Below are 22496 nucleotides of genomic sequence, written 5' to 3'. Positions count from 1 at the left end.
AAATCTACAGTGACCCTTCTCACAAACTGGACAGCAGAACATAGTCACATTCTACACCTCCCCATAAACAACACCCCCCTACCACATACACACACTCAAAATCCTTGGTGTAAATATACAATACATCAATGTCACTGAAACAACACATCACAAACATTAAAAATAATTTAGCACCAAGACTCAATGCCTTAAGGTCACCTGTCCATACAACGTTCGGACACAACAAAGAAACCACCACCACGGTATACAAACAATATATACGTTCAGTGATGAGCTATGCAAGCCCTGCTTGGGCTTTTAACCTCATTGAAAAACACTACAACACCCTACATACCATACAGAATAAGGCCCTAAAAATAATCACCGGCTGCACAGCTACTACACCTACAGACCAACTATACCAAGAAATCAAAGTCCTCAAATTCAAGGCTCATCTAGACATGAGAGGCACATAAATTCGTGCCACAGTCTTCGCAAACCCACACATTCCATTACACAACATGCCAGCACATCCACACACACTCAGGAAAATCAAAACAACACCCAGCACACGATATCATACAAAAATACCATCATCTCTCCCCCTTCGGCTGCCTAAAACCAGTATCCAGAAGCATATCCATGATCAAATCACTCGCCATTCCATTCAGTTACTCAAAGACAACATATAGCTGTTTGCACGGCCTCCTGATATCCACCCTTCTGAATCCTACTTCTCTCATGTGGGCAGGGTCCACATGGCCAGGCTGAGATGTGGGCATCATCCCACCCTCTTGAGTCATCAGAAAAGGTTGGATGATTCCATCGCTGATGCCTGTCCAGGATGCAACACAGCACCCCATACGCACATTATAGAAGACTGTATTGCACACAACTGCCTGTGCCAACAACACAAAATACGCTCCTTGAGAATTCTGTGGGAAAGCCCAGTCTTGGCCTTGGCCTTCCTTAGGGACATGGAGCAGTTCAGCCAGCCTGCCTCATTTCATTTCGCTTTTGAAGGCTCCAACATGCTTGCATGCGTCAACCTTGGTCACCTAATGGTGGCTCTCGACGCTGCTCGATCTCTGGCAGCCTCCCTATTCAGTCCCATAACCTTGAGGCAACACTTAATGACCTTGTCTGAGGTCTTTTTTGGTCTACCCTTGCCTCGTCTGAGGTCTTTTTTGGTCTACCCCTTGCAACCCCACCCCTAATAATAACTTTCTGCACCAAATTATCATCTCCCATCCTCTCCACATGCCCAAACCACCCAATCTACCTCTCCTCAACATAACACCGATTCACTCCAGTCCCATCCTACCTTTCAACTCTTCCATTGTAAACCTAGCTGCCCCCACCCCCCCGCCTTGCACTCACGGATGCACTGCACATCCATCTAATCTTTTTCATTTCTGTACGTTTGAGCCTGCGAATATCCTCTTCCTTTACTGGCCAGGTCTCACTACCATACAGCATTTCACTCTTAACACAAGCTGCATACAGACATCCCTTAGCACACAGGGAGAACCCTATCAATGTTAGGAGAGGCAACAGTTAACTAAACTTTTTTGAATCACACCTTACCCTAGCCACAGAGCTAACTCCAGCTTCACCTCCAGCATATAACATGTCTCCCAAATAATAAAACTCTTGGACATACTGAACAGACTCACCAGCAAGTTCAATCCTTTCAAACTTGACAATCTCCACATGCTCTCCCCTACACAATGCACACATAAAATTAGCATTATCCTGCAGTCTACCTCTAATACACCTACATCTCTTATGCACCCACTTATCACAAACACCGCACAAGATGGAATTACTTCCCAAGCCCTAGTGGCAAATTGCACATGGCCACTCTCCCTCTTCTCTGACAGTACCACCCCCAACCCTAGATATCATCACTTTTGTTTTATCTGCATTTACTCTTAAGCCCTTGTGTCCCATACCATCTCTCCACTTCCTAAATATTTCCTCTGCCTCCCTTTATTCTCTGCAATCAGCACCAAATCTTCAGCATACAACATCTCCCACAGGAGTCCATTTCTGAAGTCATGTGGGAGGGCTTCAAGTACCATGATAAATAACAAGTGACTAAAAACTGACCCCTGATGCACACCAACATTCATGGAAAACTCATCACTCAAATCTCCAATCACTCTATACATGGCCATAACCACCCTAACCAGCCACTCCTCGATCCCAAGCTTTCTCATTGCCCACCTCACCATCTTTCTAGGGACTCTGTCAAAGGCCTTCTCCAATTCAACAAAAACAAAGTACATTCCCTTTTCTTTCCTATATATTTTTCCAGAAGCTGTCGAACAATGAATATGTCATCAGCAGTCCCTCTGCCTGGCATGAACCCAACCGCATCTCATCAATATTCACTCTTTCTCGAATCATACTTTCTAGAACCCTCTCCATTATTTTCATCATCTGATCTAAAAGCTTTATACCACTATAATTTCCTCATTCCAGGGCATCATCCTTCCCCTTGTACACATTTACAATTACTCTTCACCCAATCACCTGGGACAACATTCTCATATACCTGTACAATCATATTTATCAGGTCAGTGATTAACCTCACTCCTCTATCTCCTGAGGCCTTCAACATTTCAGTAGTCAACCCAGACACACCTGCTGCGTTCCCCACCTGCATGCTGCCTATTGCCTCACTCACAGTAGCAGTGTCAATCAAAGGCCAAGGGGCAAACGCTGGATCTGCTGGCTCCAAACTTTCCCCATCCCAGTCAAACTCCTCATTCAACAACCAGCTATAATGCTCTCTCCATGCGCCTTTAATATCCCTACTCTTCACCACTACCCTTCCTTCATCATTCTTCACACACTACTCACCTATAATATCACGATTCTCCCTCTTCACCTGATTTTCCACCTTAAACATATTCTTCCTTTCCACACGACTTAGGTTATCAAGTAAAAGTCTCTGTGACTCAGACTTCGCCCTGTAAACCTTTTTTCTAACCCTACACTTGGCAGCCAAGTATTCCTCTTTGTTACCATCCTTCTTCCATTCCCAGAAAAGTCTTTTCTCCTTAACTGCAGCTTCTACACCCTCATCCCACCACCAAGTTACTTTATGTCTTGGTGGGCCTCTTGTCAAACCACATACTGCATCAGTAACTCTCAGGAGGTTATTCTTGAGGGCTCTGTACTGTTCATTAACACCTCTGTCAATGGCTCCCTGTTCAGCCAACACTCTCCTCATCTCACTACAGAATGCATCCATTACTGCTTTGTTTTTCAGCTTCCATATTTTCCTCCTAAGTGCATAATTCCTCTTTTCATCAATCACTCTTTAAGTACCATGTCACATATCAATAATTTGTGCTGCTGCACACACTCCTCACTTTCCATAACTTTAACATCCCTCACTAATCTCTCTTAGTTCCTCTCTAATGATTCTTCCATGTACCTTCCCTACCACACTCAATAAACTTATGCCACGATAATCCTTGCACTCACTTCGCTCACCCTTATTTTTGTACAGGTGTAAAATCACAGCCTTTTTCCACTCTGCTGACACAGTTTCACTCATCCATGTCTTCATAACTACGATCATCACCATCCTGACTTTACATTTGACTACTTTTTTTATGTACAAAGTAGCTGGGTAGTTCATAATCAGCAATTACTGCTACTACTACTGCTATTACTACTACTACTACCACACCACCACTACTCTTACCCTTACCTTCCACCTGAGTACTCTTGTCATGTATGAAGTAACTGGGTCGTTCATATCCCATCACCTGTCCAAAGACACCGCCAGCAGCCTTCAGCTTTGGAAACAAGGGCGACATGCGAAGGCACCGCCCAGTGGCAAAGTCCATAAATGGGTAGGGAATGGTGTAATGGTGACCTGGAAAAAAAGAAAATGATAACAATAATAAAATAAAATAACCAAACAAATACTAATAACAAGCATTCTCATCATTATCATACGATGCCTGTATGGTGTAATGATAGCCGAGAAATAAAAAGTAGTCATCATCATATTCATCATCATTATGGCAAAGTCCACAATTAAGCAGGGTATGGCATAGTAATATCGTGAATACTGGAAAAATCCTCATCATCAGTGAATAATTATGCTAACAACTAATTTTTGTTACTCTTGCTGTGAATATACTATTCAGTATTACAGTTAGTCTGCTTTTTTTTTTTTTTTTTTTTTTTAATGCAAGGAAGAAGGAACCAAAGGCCAGGAGCCCACAAACCACTCCTTCCAAGAAAAAACAAAAACAAAACAAAAGAGAGCCAAACTCAAGATCAGTTCATTTCGAGATGCCTGGACACACTGCGTTTGAAAGACTGAGATCATAAGAAGTAGGACATACAGGCAAAGAGAGACAGTTCCAGAGTTGACCTGTTGCATAAATGAAGGTCTGGAAGTAACAGTTAACTCTTGCATTAGAGAGTTGGACAGAAAAGGGATGAGAGTTTGTTGCTCCTCTCACAACGTAAAAACAGTCATGGTTGTATGAAATTCACTGAGCCTTGGTTAGGAGGTAGGAATGAATATCCCTGGTTATCGGTTTTCTCAATCATCCAGTCTGACTACACCTAACCATCACCTGAGCAGAATAGATGTCTCTGTTTCCCCCCCCAACAGAAGATACACAGAGGAAGGAAATACAAATTCAATGCAGAACAAAAATTCCATAGGCCCAACTACTGGTGTCCAAACATTTATACCAACAAACCAATTATAGTAGATGTATGGTAGTTGTAGCCCCAGGTTCATCTGGGCATTAACCCACTGAACTACAGAATTAAGCAGTCCTTCTCCTGCAGTCCACCACCCTCCTTTCAGGGCACAAGGAGGTAGTAAAGGAATGTTTGTATAACAACAAAGTTATGCTGACCAGCCATATTGATCCAACCGCATGCAAGCATCCCTACTGAGCACTGTGAAAGATAAGAGTGGAAAATTGGGCTGCCAGCCAAAGTTTATATTTTCTATGGATATCAAACACTGAAATACAAGACCATACAGCATCCGAATTACCATCATCATTAAAAAAATAAATAAATAAAAAAAATTAAAGTAGGAACACCAGCAAGTCTGCCCATTCACTGTATATAGGCCACTCTCATTCACTTATTATCGAAGCCCCTAGAATCCTGGCTCCATGCAACAGGTACAGACACCCACACTTACACACTTCATACCAATGTACTTTGTAGGGTGGTCCATAAATAATGCTCCACTGGAAGCTCACATGGTAGCATACTGTGTTGTAGGGGCAGCTCATTCTGCTGGTGTGGACATGGGTGTGGTAGTGGAAGCAGCAAATGAATATATGTTGCAAGGTAGATTCTGATAACCACCCAACAGAGTGGAAAAGGAATATTATATATGAAATACCTCATAAACAATGGTAAGCTAACCTGGTACCTCCCGAACACGGTCAAGGAGAAATCTTCCGTTGTTATGGGCAGGAAGAAACCTCAAGATGTCCAGCTCGTACGTGTCCACTGGTGAGGCTCTGTTTACAATCCACTCGGCCAGCACAGAGCCAATACCCCCAGCCGCTGTGCTGCCTCCGCTACGCACACCACCCACCACAAAGTAATTACTCAGCTGTGTACACAAAACAAACCAGCATTACCAATTCTGAGCATTCTTTACCATTACAGTACTTTATTCCCTACTTAATGTACAAGTCTCTTTTGCTTTATGATCGACCCTTATGTGACCATTTACTTATACGATCTCAAGATTTTAGCACATTATGCATGATTGCCATTTTGTCCTATATAATCACTATGGCCCACTACAATACTAACCCTCAGTGGTCAATGTACAATTGCCATTCTCACTTGTATGATCACTACAATCCCCTGCAAAGCCTCAGCAGTTGCCAATACATAAGCTTACGGTCATGTGTCTCTGCCTCAATGGTTGGCGGTGTATCTAAGCAGAATCCTGTTTTGAGCCATGTGTGCCATCTTGCCATCATTCAGCCATCACAATCATTACTGTGCAAAGTCAATGACCATACAATACTGTGGTGTTGAATTTGAAGCAGCAGGTGAACAAGAGTGAAATGAAATAACACACACTCACACAATGTTTAGGTAATTTGGGAAAAAAAATTTATTTACAGTAAAACCTCGCTGTAATGGACTTCAACAGACTGGAATTCGCTTTTATCAGAATCGAAGAGCAGACCGGACCACAAAATGGTGGTGGTGACAGTCAAGGGTTCAAATGAAATGGAGGAACAGAAGAAGAGAATAAAAGGAGGAAGCAGTTCATACAAACAGGGTAGAAAGGTTATAAGAGGAAGGAAAAAAGGCAGAATATAAGTGAGAAGTGGAGAAGCGACTGGGTAAATATGATTTGGAGCAGATAGGGGATGCGGAAGGTGTGTGCAAGATATTCTTGGAAGAAATACGTGCAGCATGTGAGGTGGTGTATGGGGTGAAGAGAAAACGAAAGGGGATGCAAGGTACAGCATGGTGGAATGAAGAGGTGAGACAGGCTGTGGCACAGAAGAAGAAAGCATATAGTGAGTGGATGAGAAACATGGGCATGGAGGAAGATGAGAGATGGAAGAGAGAGTTATATGTAGATAGAAAGAGCGAGGTGAAAAGATTAATAAGATAGAGTAAGAAGAGAGTGGATGAGGAATTTGGAAGAAATTTGAGTGTAAAGTTAAGGGAATGTAAGAAAATGTTCTGGAAAGAGGTAAAAAGAGTTAGGGTGATAAAGAAGTTAGTCGTGGAGTGAAAGATACAAATGGTAGATTACTAGTGGAGAAGGAAGAAAAGGTGAGCTGAGAGAGAGAACACTTTAAGTAATTCTTGAACATAAAGAATGAAAATAATGAGAGTACAAGTGGCTGGGGAATGGCTGGGAGAAGAAGAGATGTGAGAAGAGAGGAAGAAATCAGTAGGATGGAAGTTGTCAAAGCAATGAAGAAACTGAAAATAGAAAGAGTCCCAGGAACTGATGGAATGCGTGGTGAAATGCTGAAGCATGGGGGAGTAGCAGAATGGATAGATGGACGCGCTCTGTGAGGGGTGGTCGCGCACTAGTAGAAAATGGCATTTTTGAGCCACTCCTTGCCTCTGCCTCGTGTTCTGTGCGGTAAACTCGCGCATGAAAGGGTTTTTGGTTATGATTTTTGGTCACTCGTGCACAAGGCGAATCGCGCACTGTGGTGACACGCACTGTGCGAGCCCACTGTACCACAATACCTAGCCTAACGATGGCCAAACCCCGGTTTAACAATGGGTTTAGATCTTTTTACTGATTTTGATTATATTTTTTATTTAAAATTTGTGTTTAGGTTGGTTTATAAACTGTTTCTAGACTTATATTAATGTGTCTTAGTCATAGGCGTGGTGAACACTGTCATTCTGGGGTAGAGTTTACTAAGTTTGATTTTTCCGGACTTATATTTGACGATTTTCATATTTTATTATTGGGTTTAGATGAGTTAGAAATGGCTTTAGGGCTTAGTTTAGCTTGTTTTAAAGCTATTTGAGGGTTTACAAGAGTTAGAAACTTACTTTTGGACTCATATGGGTTGGGGAGGAACCCTAGGCTCAAAAACATATCCCTATACAGTACTTTACATGTTAAATCTGCTCCAACATATGATACCCCACTTAGTGATGGGTTTTTACTTAACCAACTGCATCATTAAACCAAGGTATACCTGTATAAGAATTTAGTTTGGTCAGCTCCTCGATTCCGATAAAAACGGTTCGGTCTATTGAAGTTCGTTATATCGAGGATTTATTGTATGGTTAAGTTTTTATTTTTCCAACTCTGGGCATAAACTAGACAGCACATTCTCTGAGGTCATGCAGTCCTTGTATGTGTCACATTCACTGGTGCTAATACCCACTGTCCATTCTGAATACATTTTAGGCCTGCTTCATTGATATTAGATGGGTTGTTATTATAACATGTCACTGGGTCTTGAGCAAAATCAATAAAGTCTCTTTAATTAACCAAAGTGTTCCCTGCTCCAGCCTGAATGAAAAAGACAACTTCTCCAACCACTCAGCCACCACCTCACCCCATATCTACCTGAATGTTTAAAAAATATGCAGCTCTGCAATCCAATAATTTATGAAATTCATTACTTCATCTAACCTCTGGTGCCTGGCCAAAAATCCACCGATGATCTGGTGAAAAAGAGCAGGTGGTGTTGTACAGATGACTCAACTCAGCATTGGTCATGATGGGCACTCGGTGGAGAATCTCACGCAGCAGCACATGGAAGTGGTCCCAATCCTCCAGCTGTTCACGCTCCTGCATGGCCTCTGTGGGTTACAAACTATCATCATCACCATCATCCCACCTTTTCTTCCCCACCCACAGGTGGGACGAAGTAGGGTTCAGAAAGCATGAAAAAAGACAAAACATGATAGTGGGAGAATTAATCAATAGCATGTTCAGTGCAAATGACAACACACTCATTAATTCACCATTCAAGTCCATGGAATCCTGAGCCTACCTTACAGGTACTCCTTTCCACACATATGTGTTTATAATTAGCTACCTATCAGACAGAATCAGTCCTGTGAATATCTAGTTAAAATGGGATGCCAAACCTTTGTCATGTAATCTTCTGTACAAAATCCTTTCACTCAACTCACTCCACTCTCAGCTCCCTAACCACATCAGCTTCCATACCTTGCTTTCTCAAACATTCATTTATCATATCTCTCCCCTTTCTTCTTGGCCTATCATGCCTCCTTTCACCTTCAAACTCACTTAGTTACATCCTTGTCACCACCCACTTCACACTCATTCTCTCCAAGTGGGCTAACAGGATAATTAAATTTTACCTGGAAGTTCTTGTTCAAATGAAGGCTTTGCCCATTTTTCAAATCCACCACATAGGAAGCCCCCGTTGAATTCTCGAATGTAAACATTTCCATCAGGATCTCTTATGGCTGAAAAACAGATGCACCACATTAAGAGCTGCACTTTTATAAATCACACCTGATAACAAGAGAAGCTGAATAGTCATAAAGGTAAAAGGTAAAGGTGGGGGCAGATGTCACAAGGCACTTAGCCATGGTGCTTATCTCTGTAACACTGGCCTAACAGCCTGTGGCTGGTTATTTAACTAATATCCTGAGATACACGGCGACTGCATCAATCAGGTTACCATACTCACCTCCCCAAGATGTTACCCTAGGTACTCATTTTACCTACCAACTCACAAAAGGCAGATGGACACCTGAGCTGAGTGATGCCAGCTGCCCACACTGTTATTCCAACTCTGGCACTAACAGGCCAGTGGCTTCACAGTCAGCAACACTGACCATTCAGCCATCATGGTCATACAAAGTCAACAACTGTAGAAGTACAGTTGGTAAGACCTGGGCATACCTGGCATCATGGGATCCACACCACTGAGTGGATAAGTGTAATGTTCAGCAAGAGATGGTAACTTCACCCTCCATTCTACTTCTTCTCAACAACATGTACACAAATAAATAAAACTTAAGAAAACACCAGGCATCAAGGCATCCACACCACTGGGAAGATGGATGTATAGTTAGTAATGTTCAAGTGAGGGAAACTTTAGCCTGCAGTATACTTGGTTCACAGCAACAATGTGCAAAACTTTAAGTTTTGAGTACACACCTGGGATCATAGGATCCACACCATTGAGTGGATGGGTGTAAAGGAAATAATGCTCCGCGGGGTGGACAGGAACCTTTACATGCGGCTCGGACATCTGGCCCATCTTCCGTGCCCACATACCACCTGTGTTGACCATGTAGTCACACTCAATAAATCCACAGTTGGTTTCCACTGCAACCACATGCCGGTCGTGGACTAAAACACGATGAAGGTGACACTCCTCCACTACCTGAGCACCTGCAGAAGTTCATACAGATGATGATGAAGCTGAAGATGATGATGATGATATTACTACTACTGCTACTACTACTACTACTACTACTACTACAAAAACTAAAGAAAATAATAATGACAAATAATAATAACTAGTTACCTGTTCTTATTGTGCAGCCACAATAAGGAATCTTCACCATAACTATTTATGGTATACAGTATAAGATATGTGTAATATAAACAAGATCTTAAGACCCTAAGGTAACTTCTTGTGTAACATCAACAAGATCTAAAGACAAAGGTGTCGAAGAACATATGTGTAAATATTATGTTTGTCTCAGTAACTGGCTAACTGTATACAGTACTTAACCCCTTAAGACCGCAATTGTTTCAGGCAGGGTACCTCCCACAACCGCAATTCAGGGGTGTTTTGGTGATTTTCACCATGGGCAAATTGACTGTTCTGGCTAAAGAGGAAGAATTTACACACCTGACAACGCAATCCTTACCCCTGTAGACCTAATGGTTACCGCACAATCGCACGTCAAAGTTCAAAAAAAGTTTATGATAGTTACCCCTCATAAACAATCGAAAACATGAAAATTTTGATAACCTATTTTTCTTATTAAAACAGGTTATTTCAAAGTGTTTTGTCACACCAACCATGAAAACAGGTTTATGTAGGTGTGGGGAGATTACTAGACTGTGGGGAGATAAAGTAGGCCGTGGAGAGTAGGCCTATAGGTACGGGGGTTGGAAGTAACCAGCTTTTCGCATGAAAAGAAAGCACTTCATTGTATTCTGTAACATCTACCATGAAAACAGGTGTGTATGTAGGTGTGGGGAGATAACTAGTGTGGTGAGTAGGCCTACAAGGCCTTGGTGGTTCTTGGGGAGAAAAATTTTGGCAACAACCAAATTCTCTTGTGGAAACCTTCCATTTCAATGGGATTTGTCATACCGGCCATAAAAACAGGTGTGTATGTAGGTGTGGGAGAGAGAAAACAGGTGTGGGGAGCAGCCCTACAAGGCCTCATAGTCATTCCAAAACTAACATAGATGCCTATAAATGTTTATAACCATCAAGGACATCAAAATAAAGTTGAATAATGCTATAAATGCATGCATAAGAAAGGAAAAAAAAAAAAAAAGCAATAATTTGTTTCCAATTTCCCTTTCTACTGTCCCAACTTCTCGTTACACATTTATCACACCATTACAATTATCACATTATCATTACACTTCATCACACTTATCATTACAGTTTCAGCAACAAGTACATGTTTTTTGGATGTTGGTATCATGTGTGATTGATTTGGAAAAGAAAAAATAACTGGGGAGGAAAATCCAAATTATGAAAATAAGCCCAGTTGTGGAAAAGGGATAGGGTGCAGGGAGCCTGAAGTCAGAGGGTTAAATTCCGGTATTCAATGAGAGATGGCAGTTGTAGGCCAAGTTAGAGTAAAAAGAATATTGTAACCGAAGACAATCAGCCATATCTCACAGGTAAAGTTTATTGAATTTCACACAACCCTTGCTTAGTACTGTGTTTAAGTTGTAGGAGTTGCCCAGTTCCCTCAGATGAAAACAATCTAAGCATACAGTGACACCCCTTACCCATTTCTACAGCCAGCTTGAGGAGAGTGGCGGTCAGCTTGTACGAGTCACAAACGCCATCCCTGGGCACCCAGAAGGCTCCTATTAAGTCTGATGTGTTCACTAGCTCACATTTTCTTGATACCTCCTCGGGTGTCAGGATGTAGCATTCAGTTCCACGGGCTCTGTCAAAGTGCACACAGCTCAAAAAATACTTGTATTGTATTGCATTAGACAGTAGGTAACTGACACCCCTCACTACAAGATGAGTCCCCTAAAACACAAGCAATAATAATAATAATATAGTAATAATAATAATAATAATAATCCATCCATCCATTACCTAATCCTGTGTTGCCCCATACGAAGCATAAGAGCCAGGGGCTAGGCAAGTCAGTCCTGACATTTAAGATGTGAGTGACCAGCCTCACTCATCCCTGAGTGGCATTACATGAACAATAAACCCCAACCACCCCTTGGATATAAACCTACACAGGTTCAATCTGATTGGAGCACCTTAACTTCCCATTAAACCACAAGGCATCATAGTATGGTTATATGGTAACCACCCAATGTAGTAAATGGTTTCCTGGTGTACAGGATATATAATAATAATAATAATAACAACAACATTAATAATAATAATAATAATAATAATAATAATAATAATAATGTGGTAGATGGGGGCGCCCATCATCCACTCACTTGGTGTAGGGATGCATTATGGTCTCTACACTGAGTGACAGGCCAAGTGGTTTCCTGTACACATGAAATCATTTACTACACTAGGTGGTAACCATATAACCGGGGGTTTTTATCTAAAATCACTTAATCATGTCAAATGCTTCGGAGAGCCCCGGAGGGCCCAATACCTGCCTCAGGCCCCAACAAAATGGGCAGATACACATGGCCATGTGGAATGTGCGAGGTGTGAATGAGGAAAGCAAGAGGGTGGAAATGGTGAATGTGTTCATGAATGCTAGATATGCCATGATGGCACTGTGTGACGTAAAGATGAAAGGGTGTGAAGTGGAGGAGTGGGAGGGTGTAAAGTGTATAAGGTCGGGCATGAATGGGCAGGGAAGATGCAAGAGAGGAGTTGCTTTGCTGATGAATGAAGCGTGGGTGAGTGGAATGAGAGATCACAAATGTGTCAGCTCAAGATGTATCTATGTCGAGTTCAAGTCTGAGAAGATGAAAGTGGCAGTGACTGTAGTGTATGCACCATGTAATGACATGACTGAGAGACAGAAAGACAGGCTTTGGGATGAGCTGGATGAAGCAGTGGGTGAAGTGCCCAAGAGCTATATGGTGATTGTAATGGGCGATATGAATGGAAGAGTAGGCACTGGTCCTGAGGATGAAATATAGGTTGTAATGGAGTACCAGGAGAAAATGATAATGGGATGTGACTGAAGGATGTGTCAGGAATGAAGGTTGTGCATTTGTAACTCATATTTCAAACACAAAGATGCTCACAAATATACTTGGTATAGAAGGAACGGGGATCGTGTTGAAAGGAGCCTGATTGATTACGTGCTTGTAATGAGGTCGATGATGGGAATGGTTGATGATATGAGGGTCGTGAGAGGACGATGTGGAGGTCCATCAGATCATATGAGTAGCGCTGCGGGAGAAGAATCCAAGCGCCCTTTTTAAAAAAATGGCAGAAATCGCTCCTAAAGTTTGCCTTTAAGAAATGTAAAAAATCTCAATAACCAACCCTACGATTTTTATGTTTCACATATCAAAATAAACCTTAAAGCATCAGCTTCATAATGGTATGAAAAAAACTTATGACTATACTTATTTAGTAATTATTATTAATTAATAATACCAATCATGTGCATGAAGAGTTCAGCTAAATGCCATCTTTTCCTGCAAAGAATGATTAGAGATATGATTATAACACTAATATTAGGGGTACTTACCACACTGGAGTGACTTGACTGTTGAATGTTGATTCATCCCCCTCCCCCCTCCCCCCATCCCCCCAGGATTAGTTGCAATAATCAAGCAAGTCGTCATCCTCATCAGGGAGGGCGACGTTGTGCTCGACTCTGCCAGCTTCATAACCTTCCCAAAGCACCCATCACGGCAAGGATTACCAATTGCATGTGCAGAAACCCCTTTCTTGGTGTTATAACTCGTGTAGGCTTGGCCTAGATTACGCTTCACCTTGGCCACAACACTGCCCCACTCCTCCCCTCCATCCTTCTTTCCTTCCATCTTCTTCTGTCTTTCTTTCCTTCATTATTTCCTCGTCTTTCTGCCTGCAGGTGACTTTACACTCCCTCTTCTGTCTTTCATTCCTTCATTCTTTCCTTTTCCTTCTGCCTGTGGGTGATTCTACACTAAGTGACAAGCCAAATGGTTTCCTGTACACTAGGAAACCATTTACTACACTGAGTGGTAACCATATAACCAAATTTTGGTGCCTGGTGGTTTAGTGGGTAATTATTGTGATCCAATCGGATTGAGCCGGTGAAGGTTTATATCCAAGGGGTCATTGGGGTTTATTGCTCACATAACGCCACTCAGGGATGAGTGAAGCTGGTCACTCTCATCTTAAATGTCAGGACCAACTGCCTAGCCCCGGGCTCCTACGCTCCTCATAGGGCAACGTAGGATTGGATGATGGAGGGATGGATGAATAATAATAATAATAATCGGTTTACTCTGCTATAGCCTTCATCTTGCGGAAGAGTGTGAGTCTGTCTCGGGTGCGTGCCAAGTGAAGACCCCCACACTCCCGCCATCCTGTGTCCTCTCCGACCTCACTCAGTGCCTGTGCCAGACGCTGACTTGAACGAAGAATGTCCATCTCGGTTTTGTTCAGCTTCACTCCCCCCAAGAACCCAGAACCCCTCCATGATGAACCACCACCAAGTCTGGAAATAAATGGCTGTATTTTAACCTGTACTCTCCCGACATCGTACGTTGTACAAAAGTGCTCAATAGCTGCCGTAGACCCAACATCGTAAGCCGTACGATTCGCAATTGCAAGGTACACTGCGTGCACGTTTTTCAAATTTCATGGGTGATTCAAGGCAGACAGACGTGTGAGACCTTCCTCTAGCGTATGTTAGTGGAAACAACAGTATCAGCTACTCAAGTGTGCCAGAAATTGGCAATTTATAGGTGGTACCATTATGAACCTATATTATTTTCACCCATTTTTTATATATATACCACAATATTGTTGCTGTAGATGTACTTATGTAGCAAATAAATGTAAATATATGTATTTAGGTTGGCTCTGATTAGTTGCCGTCCTCCTTCCCACTGTAGAAAAGGAGCAGCCGCACCGGCCCGACCACAGAACACCTGGCTGAGGTGAAAGGGGACCCACCTTAGGAGCACTTAGGGGTGACAGGAGCAACTTTCTTGGTGACTTTCATTAGTTTCTCACCAAAAGGGAATATTTGAGCAAAATAAAAACAATAATTCGAAAATTAATCGGGTTTTCAGGGGGTGTGGAGGCCCGATAAAACCGGAAGGGTACAGGATAAGAGCCTCCTCTATTCCTATCTCTCCCATCTTTCCTGTCACTTTTTATACACTTCTTTCCTTTTCAGGTGGCTTTACAATGAGTAACAAACCATATGTTTCCTGTATGTTAGGAAACCATTTACAATGCTGGGTGGTAACCACATAACAAACCCATATGTGTTCCCTACGTGCCAACAAGTGGGCTGGCGGAGGGTTAGTGCCCCTCCCCGTAAAACAACTAACTCAAAAACAAACAGCAACTCCTTGCGGGACTATGGCATCTGGTTACGAACAGACAGATTTTACACGGCTCTGAGGACTTCCTAACATTAAGTTCTTACATACATATATAAAAATCACACCCTGCTTCCTCTTCAGCAATCCCCATTTTAGGGTTGGCCATGATACAGGTGATGCTTTTTATGGACTGGAAGCTAAATCAAGTGACAAAAGCAGCTAAAAACTTCCTAACAGTTGCTGGACACCGTTGAGAAAAAAAGAAATCTAATGCAGATGCAGTATGTGTAAGAACTGTAACAATGTGCGAGTCTCAGCTTGGAATCTGACCATGTTTATTTGTGGCCGAATCACTGCCCAATCCCTGACTAGCTACTACTACTACTACTGACCTGCCCTGCTCCAGTAATACCACATTACTGCCCAGTCCCAGTTTGGCCAGGTGGTATGTCAGAGAGGTGCCCACCATCCCTCCTCCACACACCACCACCTTGGCCTTCTTCGGGAGAGTCTCAGTCAGTACCAGTGTGGATGACAAGTGCGGCCCTGCAACAGTGCAGTAAACACTGCTAATATTCACACTGTGATAACTATGCAAGGTACAATAATTAGCTGTAAATAGTATATCATCATCATCATTGCTATCACTGCATCACCATGACTTAGTTTCATCATAATTATCATCAAATAAATTGAAATGAGGGCCCTTTGTATTACTGCCAATGACAGATAGAATGTAACTCATACTGTATCATTTCGTTTATACAAGCTCTGACATGTTTGCATGCATCAGCCTTGGTCACCTAATGGTGGCTTTCCACACTGCTCAATCTCTTGCAGCCTCCTTATTCAATTACTTATCCTCGAGGTCACACTGTTTAGACCTTCTCCCAAGTCTTCTCTGGTCAGCTTTCTTGCAGCTCCACCCCCAACGTTCACATTTCTCATCTCCCGCATCCAACTGTCATCCTCCATCCTCTCCACATGCCCAAACCGTCTCAGTCTACCCTTCATCATCATCACAATGATACATTCCAATCCAATCCTTCCTCTCAACTCTTCAATTGTAAACCCAGCCTCCCCAGGCCTCGCATTCAAGGACGCATTACAAATCCATCTAACAACTGTTATTTCTGTATGTCTGAGCCTATAAATATCCTCTTCCTTTATTGCCTACGTCTCACTACCACACAGCATTACACTCCTAAAACATGCTGCATACAGAGATCCCTTAGCATGGAGGGAGAGCCCTCTCAGTGTCAGGAGAAGCAACATCACCCTGAACTTCCTCCAACTACTTATTCTATGCACAAAGCCAGCTCCAGCCCCACCTCCAGCACATAACTTGTCCCCCAAACAACGAAACTCCTCTACATACACCCAAGACTCTCCAGCAAGATCAGTCATTTCCTTGCTCCTTGAGACATGGAACAAACTATGATGGGTTTTAAATGATATTATTTATAGTTATCCCACTGGACTTGGCAAACTTGGGCTGTCTGGACGTTGCTACTCCCCACACTGCCCTAGGGTGGGAAAGGAGGTCTGAATGATGATGATGAATGATTAATACTTATGTAAACTACCTATCATGGGTTTATAGCAAGAGCAAGTCGTGAGAGACAGTGAATCAGGATTTCAAGCAATCAATGTGGCGGAAGGTGATAAGAAGGGTAGGTATGATAGAGGTCATGGTGTGGATTTTTTTTTTTTTTTTTTTTTTTTTATGTAAAAAAGAAGGAACCAAATGCCAGGGGCCCACAAACTGTTCCCTTCAAGAAAAAAACAAAAACAAATTAATGTGTTTTGCATAATGACAAGGAGACCCGCACAGGGATTTACAGGGGCCATACCCCCTGTAGATGGGTGGAGGGTTAGAAAGGCATTATGGTATCCAAAATAATGCATTACCTGATGGGACCTTGGCTGAATTACAATAAATTAACTGCATGAAGAGAATCAGCAGAAGTCAATGCAACTAAATGAGCCACACTTTCATTCCCTCATTACCCATGCCCCTGGAATCTTGACTCTCACAGAAAGGAAGTGAGAGAAAATAAAACATGAGAATAAATTGACTAACCTTCCACATCACGATATTGGTGAGGGTACCAACCAGCTTTGAGAATATCAGCAGAAGATGATGCAGGTATGTGGCAATGACATTTGTGGCTGGTAAATGCCTCAACACTACCACCACGGCATCTACCCACCTGGCACACCCTAACACCTGTCCACCACTGCCGAGCAAGGATACCTGCCATGACTTATTCTGTAACACAAAATTATGCATATTAATTTTACATACATGGTACTCTACTTTCTTAAATACTGACAGGTAGACAAAGAGATAGATACATACATATATATATAGATAGACAGATAGATAGATACTGAGTACATCAAGCTGGAAAATGTGCTATTATTAACAGAACAATCAATTCTATACATACACCAAACCTGAACAGACCTAACTTAACCATAAAAGCAACATTCATTAATCACTTAGCAAACAGATGCGGCCGTTCCATATTTTCTACTGACGAGTCTTTCACAGGTTACAGTACCGTACTTATATCATTTTTCCTGGATTACCACAGCTACTGGGGATTTTTGTAAATTTACCTGTGAACGTTATAAATGAGGATTCAGAATGCATAAAGATTCTGCTGACGACTGCCAGTAGCCAGCCATATTTAACTTTCAAAACACGCATTTTTAAACTTGAAAGCTGGCTGTCAAACACAAGTGAAGTCTGGTTGGACTGGGTCAAGTTTGGTTAAATCATTAAGTTTCCCATTGCTCTGACACAGAATACACTACAGCATCCAGTCGGAGCGATGGTTGGTAAACAACGTGGCCAAAGTGGAATGAACATGGCCAGTTGGAGATCATTTGTAAACACTGCCTGTCTGCTTCCTTCATTATCCTTGGAACCCCCGAAAATGTATACTTGTTTTTTTCCAATCACTTCTTGCATTCACAGGGGAACAGTTAACCAACTGTGTTGCTTATGTACCAAAATTACTTACCTTGAGATCGTGAGTTTGTTATAATACAGGTGAAATCACTATGCCCGTTTGGTAAATAATTACCCAACATTCTTTGGCCCAAGCCATTGATATTTCTGCATAAATTGATTGCGATAAATGAATTACAAATGATGAAACTAAATCCGGTAAATTTTTAGAAGTAACCAACATTTTCTTTTCTTATTATTTTTGTTTTCCAATGCAAAATACTGTGTTTTAATTAGTCTTGACCTTCACTTTTGGGGGAAAATCACCCTTTTGGAATTTTGAGTATGATTTCCAAAAGAGGGCTTATCCCCCAAAATCAAGATCAAAATTAATTAAAAACACACTATTTTGCATTAAACTAACCTAACCTAACCTAACCTAAGGCCTGACATAGACCGAGTGCACACGTCTGCACCAGCCAATATGGCACGACATTCATCCGCTACTGAGCAATAGCCTAACCTAAGCCACTACATGACTACCCCTACAAAATTTGCTCCCCCAACTCAAACTAGGCTTAAAAGGTAAGTCTTAGAATAGTTCGGGGACGTAATATAATGAAAATTGGTAAAGTTGGTTACTTCTAAAGTTATACCCTAAATCCTTGTCATAAACTTATCAACATCAGTGTGGAGCTCCTGAGGTTCTCCACATAGTAAACTATTTACTAAACTTGTTTTGGCTTTCATCAGTCAAAGGAGGTTCCGGCAGCCTCTTGCACACGACTGGTTGATGTAACTGGCAATGTTGCAAGCAGGAGAAGCACCTACAAAGCACTGTCGCTAGCTTTTTATCTGGTGGCGAAACACTCTACAATGCACCAGGCTAAAACTAAACTCAGAACGATACCGTACAGTAAGAAAGCGGCCATTTGAAACTAGTTCTCTTAATTTTGTACATACCCTGTACTTGACATTCCTGTATTTAAAAAAGGAAGCTCCGTGAGCTCATCTAAGAACCGATTTTGGCGAGGATCACTTCTCTCTTATCCTTCTTCGTTATTGAGTCCGGCCCGAGAGTTGTCTCACCATCAATTTTTCTTCCGGGAGTAATATTCTTTTCAATTTTACTTGCTTGAATGCTGAGCTTTGGCGAGATTATTTCTATAAAATGGTGCTAATCACGCAAGTGTTGGGGAAAGGATGCAAGGCGATAGTTTCTCTTTTTTTTCTTACTAAAAGCGAGTAGTAGTAGTAGTGGTGGTAATAGAAGTAACAGTACTATAGTAGTGATAGCAACAGTAGTAGTAGTAGTAGTAGTAGTAGTACTGCAGCAGCAGTAGTAGCATCAGTACTTGTAGCAGTAGTACTGCAGTAGTCTATCTATCTACAGCCAGATGTCTCAATCCAAAAAGGGATGGCCACAAACAAATCGCCTTCATGTCACTTTATCCCTTTCCATTTCACTGACGTCACATTCCCCACTCTCATATAGCTCTCCACTCCATCCCTTCATCTCATCCTCAGTCTCCCCCTCCACCTCACTCATACTCTCCTCGATAGTCTCTCGTTCTCCGGCATCTCCACATGGCCAAACCACCTCAACAAACATATCTCTCCTAACGCTTTCTATTACATCTACATCCACACCACCGCGCTTCACACAAATGGCTACTAAAGCACTACCATTCCCATCCACTTCTGCAGCCACACCCCACTCACCAAACACTCCATCCACCTTCCACCTTCACACTCCCTACTTTCCCATTCATATCTCCAATCAAAAACACTCTCACTTCTTTCAAAGTTTGCCATGCATGCTTCCACATTTGCCCAGAACTCTTCATTCACTCTGCTTGCACAGTATTCTGTTGACGCACATTCACACACAATCACCCATGCCAGTATTCCTGTTTTCAGTCTTATTCACACAGTCCTTAAACCAATTAATCCATACTCTCTTATATTCTCCATTCATCTCTTGCACACAACAATACATACCCCCTCTTTTGACCTCTCATTCTCACCTACTGCTGCACATATATCCAATCCATACTCCCAATCTCTCATACTTTCACCACTCCAGTTAGTCTCAGTCAATACACAGAATGCATCCTCAAGCACCTGGACAGTCTCTCTCTCTTTCATCTCATCATTCACACCTCTCATATTCCACGTTGAAAAATGCACCATGTCCTTTGTATGGTCCTTGGTCGTCGTCACCTGTTGGTCAGTCCTGTTCCGAGGCATTTTGTTTGTCTTTTTAGTTAGTTGTTCACCAGGGAGGAGCTCTAACCCTCCACCAACCAACTTGTTGACACATTAGGAACACATGTTGGTTTGTTATAAGGTTACCATCCAGTGTATTAAATGATTTCCTGTCTTACAGGAAATTATTTGGCTTGTCACTCAATGAAGAGTCACTACGGTAGCACTATACCAGGTGAGTGGATGATGGACACCCCCACCTACCAAGTAGTAGTAGTAGTAGTAATTTAAATGTCAGGTTCAACTGAATGTGAAAACAGTGTACTGCAGGCTAAGTTGTCCTCCTCCAGCAGTCCACCATCCTCTTATAGGGATATGGAGGTTACTGAAGGACCACATGAAGGTATCCTTTTCCAGCATTGCCAAATTCAAGTCAATCTTCTCACATGACAGAAAACTGCTACTTGTCCCTATCAAATGCTGAGCTGATATTGAAGTAAAATTTGTTTCTATCAGTGGCATAGATAGAGTTTTTAAAATGGGGTGGCAATGGGGTGCCGAAAGACCCTGGCTACCCCTCTGACTACGCCACTACTCCTCATCCCACCATCTCATCCTCAGTTTCCCCCTTCCCCCTCCCTTCTCCACTTCACTCAGACCCTACAGTCTCTCTCTCTCTGTGTCTGTATGTCTACCTATCTGTCTGTCTGTCTCTCTCTCTCTCTCCATGGTAACATTACCCATATTTGGATCATGCACTTGTATTTATACCTGCTTTATGTATCAAAATCTTTCACACACTGCTATCATTTAATTCCAATATAATAATATATGCAGATAGAACTCCAAAAAAGGGCAGAAATGTATAGAATGTTTAGAACCTTTTTATATGTTTACCCACCATTACTGTACAACACTATCATGGCACCACTCACTGCCTAAGCGGTCTCGTTTCTCCCTGACAGCCTCTCCACGATATGCACCTTACAGTCGTGGACAGTGATGAATCACTAATACATCTGTAATGTAAATATTGCTAATATAAACTCAACAATAATGGTGCCTCATGATTAATTAAAGTCAGTATCTACTTCAGCATACCAACTTATCCCAAGTAAGTAGGGCAATGAGTCCAAAATCATCTGCCAGGTTTCATTTTTCTCTGCTAGGTTTCATTATTCATTGGACATAATGAGGAAGATATTTATGTCTGCATCTGTACAGGTGGTGTGTTCTATGGGCTGGGAGTAAACCAAATGCTAAAGCCAGCTATTAACTTCCCAACAGTTGTTGGAAATTGTTGGGAAAAATGATAACAATATTCAAGTCTCAGTTTGGACTCTGACTCTTCGTACTTCTTGCTGAGTTTCCTATTTTAGAGAGATAATTGTGAGGTGTTTCCAAGCCTGTGGCCACACTTACCTAAGTGGTGCCTCCCAGAGCAGATGGTAACCATCCATCAACTAACTATAATTCAACATAACATAAATGTGATGTCATGCTTCTTCTTAATGAATCCCCATATTGGGGTTGGTCATGGTACAGCCGGTTTTCTATGGACTGGAAGCTAAATCAAGTGCCAAAACCAGTTAAATGAAATGATGAAATGGTCTTGTGGGTGAAGCAGCTCAGGGATATGAAGGAGTAAATGAGGAATGTGCACATGGTACGAAGAATGTAGAAGAGGGAGGGATACTTGAGTTTGGGGAGGCAATGGACATGATTGTGTGCAACACGCATTTTAGGAAGAGAGAATAGGTTGATTACATATCAGTCTGGGGGAAATAGTTGTCGGATAGGCAATTTCCTGGTCAGGAGTGCTGGTGAGGGATGTTCAAGTTATAGGGGGTGAAATAAGTGCACAGCAACACAAATTACTGATATGTGACATGGTGCTTAAGGAGCAAGTGGTGAAGAAGAGGATCTGTGCATCTAGGAGGAAAATATGGAAGCTGACAAAACAAGCAGTAACGGATGCCTTCTATAGCACGATGAGTAGAATGGTGGATGACCAGGGAGCTGGTGACAGAAGTGTTAGTGAACAGTGCAGAGTTCACAAGAACAATCTCCTGAGAGATACTGATTCAGTGTGTAGATGGACAACCCCCCCCTCCAGACATAAAGTAACATGGTGGTGGGATGAGGGTGTAGAAGCTG

At 42.1% G+C, this 22496-nt stretch overlaps 1 protein-coding gene across 1 annotated transcript in view; it reads right to left on the bottom strand.

Annotated features, from left to right (window-relative positions):
• Positions 1 to 19162, bottom strand: part of LOC145396472 (pyruvate dehydrogenase phosphatase regulatory subunit, mitochondrial) — a 33487-nt gene extending 14325 nt beyond the window's left edge. The window contains exons 1-10 of the mRNA XM_080269846.1: positions 19095 to 19162; positions 17256 to 17444; positions 15565 to 15718; positions 14122 to 14334; positions 11465 to 11628; positions 9635 to 9871; positions 8827 to 8934; positions 8129 to 8298; positions 5407 to 5599; positions 3707 to 3874 (exon numbers count right to left, since the gene is read on the bottom strand). Of these exons, the coding sequence (XP_080125972.1) occupies positions 3707 to 3874; positions 5407 to 5599; positions 8129 to 8298; positions 8827 to 8934; positions 9635 to 9871; positions 11465 to 11628; positions 14122 to 14334; positions 15565 to 15718; positions 17256 to 17436 (1588 nt within the window). The 5' untranslated portion in view covers positions 17437 to 17444; positions 19095 to 19162. The remainder of the gene's footprint in view (positions 1 to 3706; positions 3875 to 5406; positions 5600 to 8128; positions 8299 to 8826; positions 8935 to 9634; positions 9872 to 11464; positions 11629 to 14121; positions 14335 to 15564; positions 15719 to 17255; positions 17445 to 19094) is intronic.
• Positions 19163 to 22496: the final 3334 nt, after the last annotated feature.

The sequence above is a fragment of the Coenobita brevimanus genome, chromosome 38 (assembly GCF_032717465.1).
Source record: "Coenobita brevimanus isolate Jiangsu-jjx chromosome 38, ASM3271746v2, whole genome shotgun sequence".
In the NCBI taxonomy this organism is placed as follows: Eukaryota; Metazoa; Arthropoda; class Malacostraca; order Decapoda; family Coenobitidae; genus Coenobita; species Coenobita brevimanus.
This window is presented reverse-complemented; position numbering and strand designations above follow the sequence as displayed.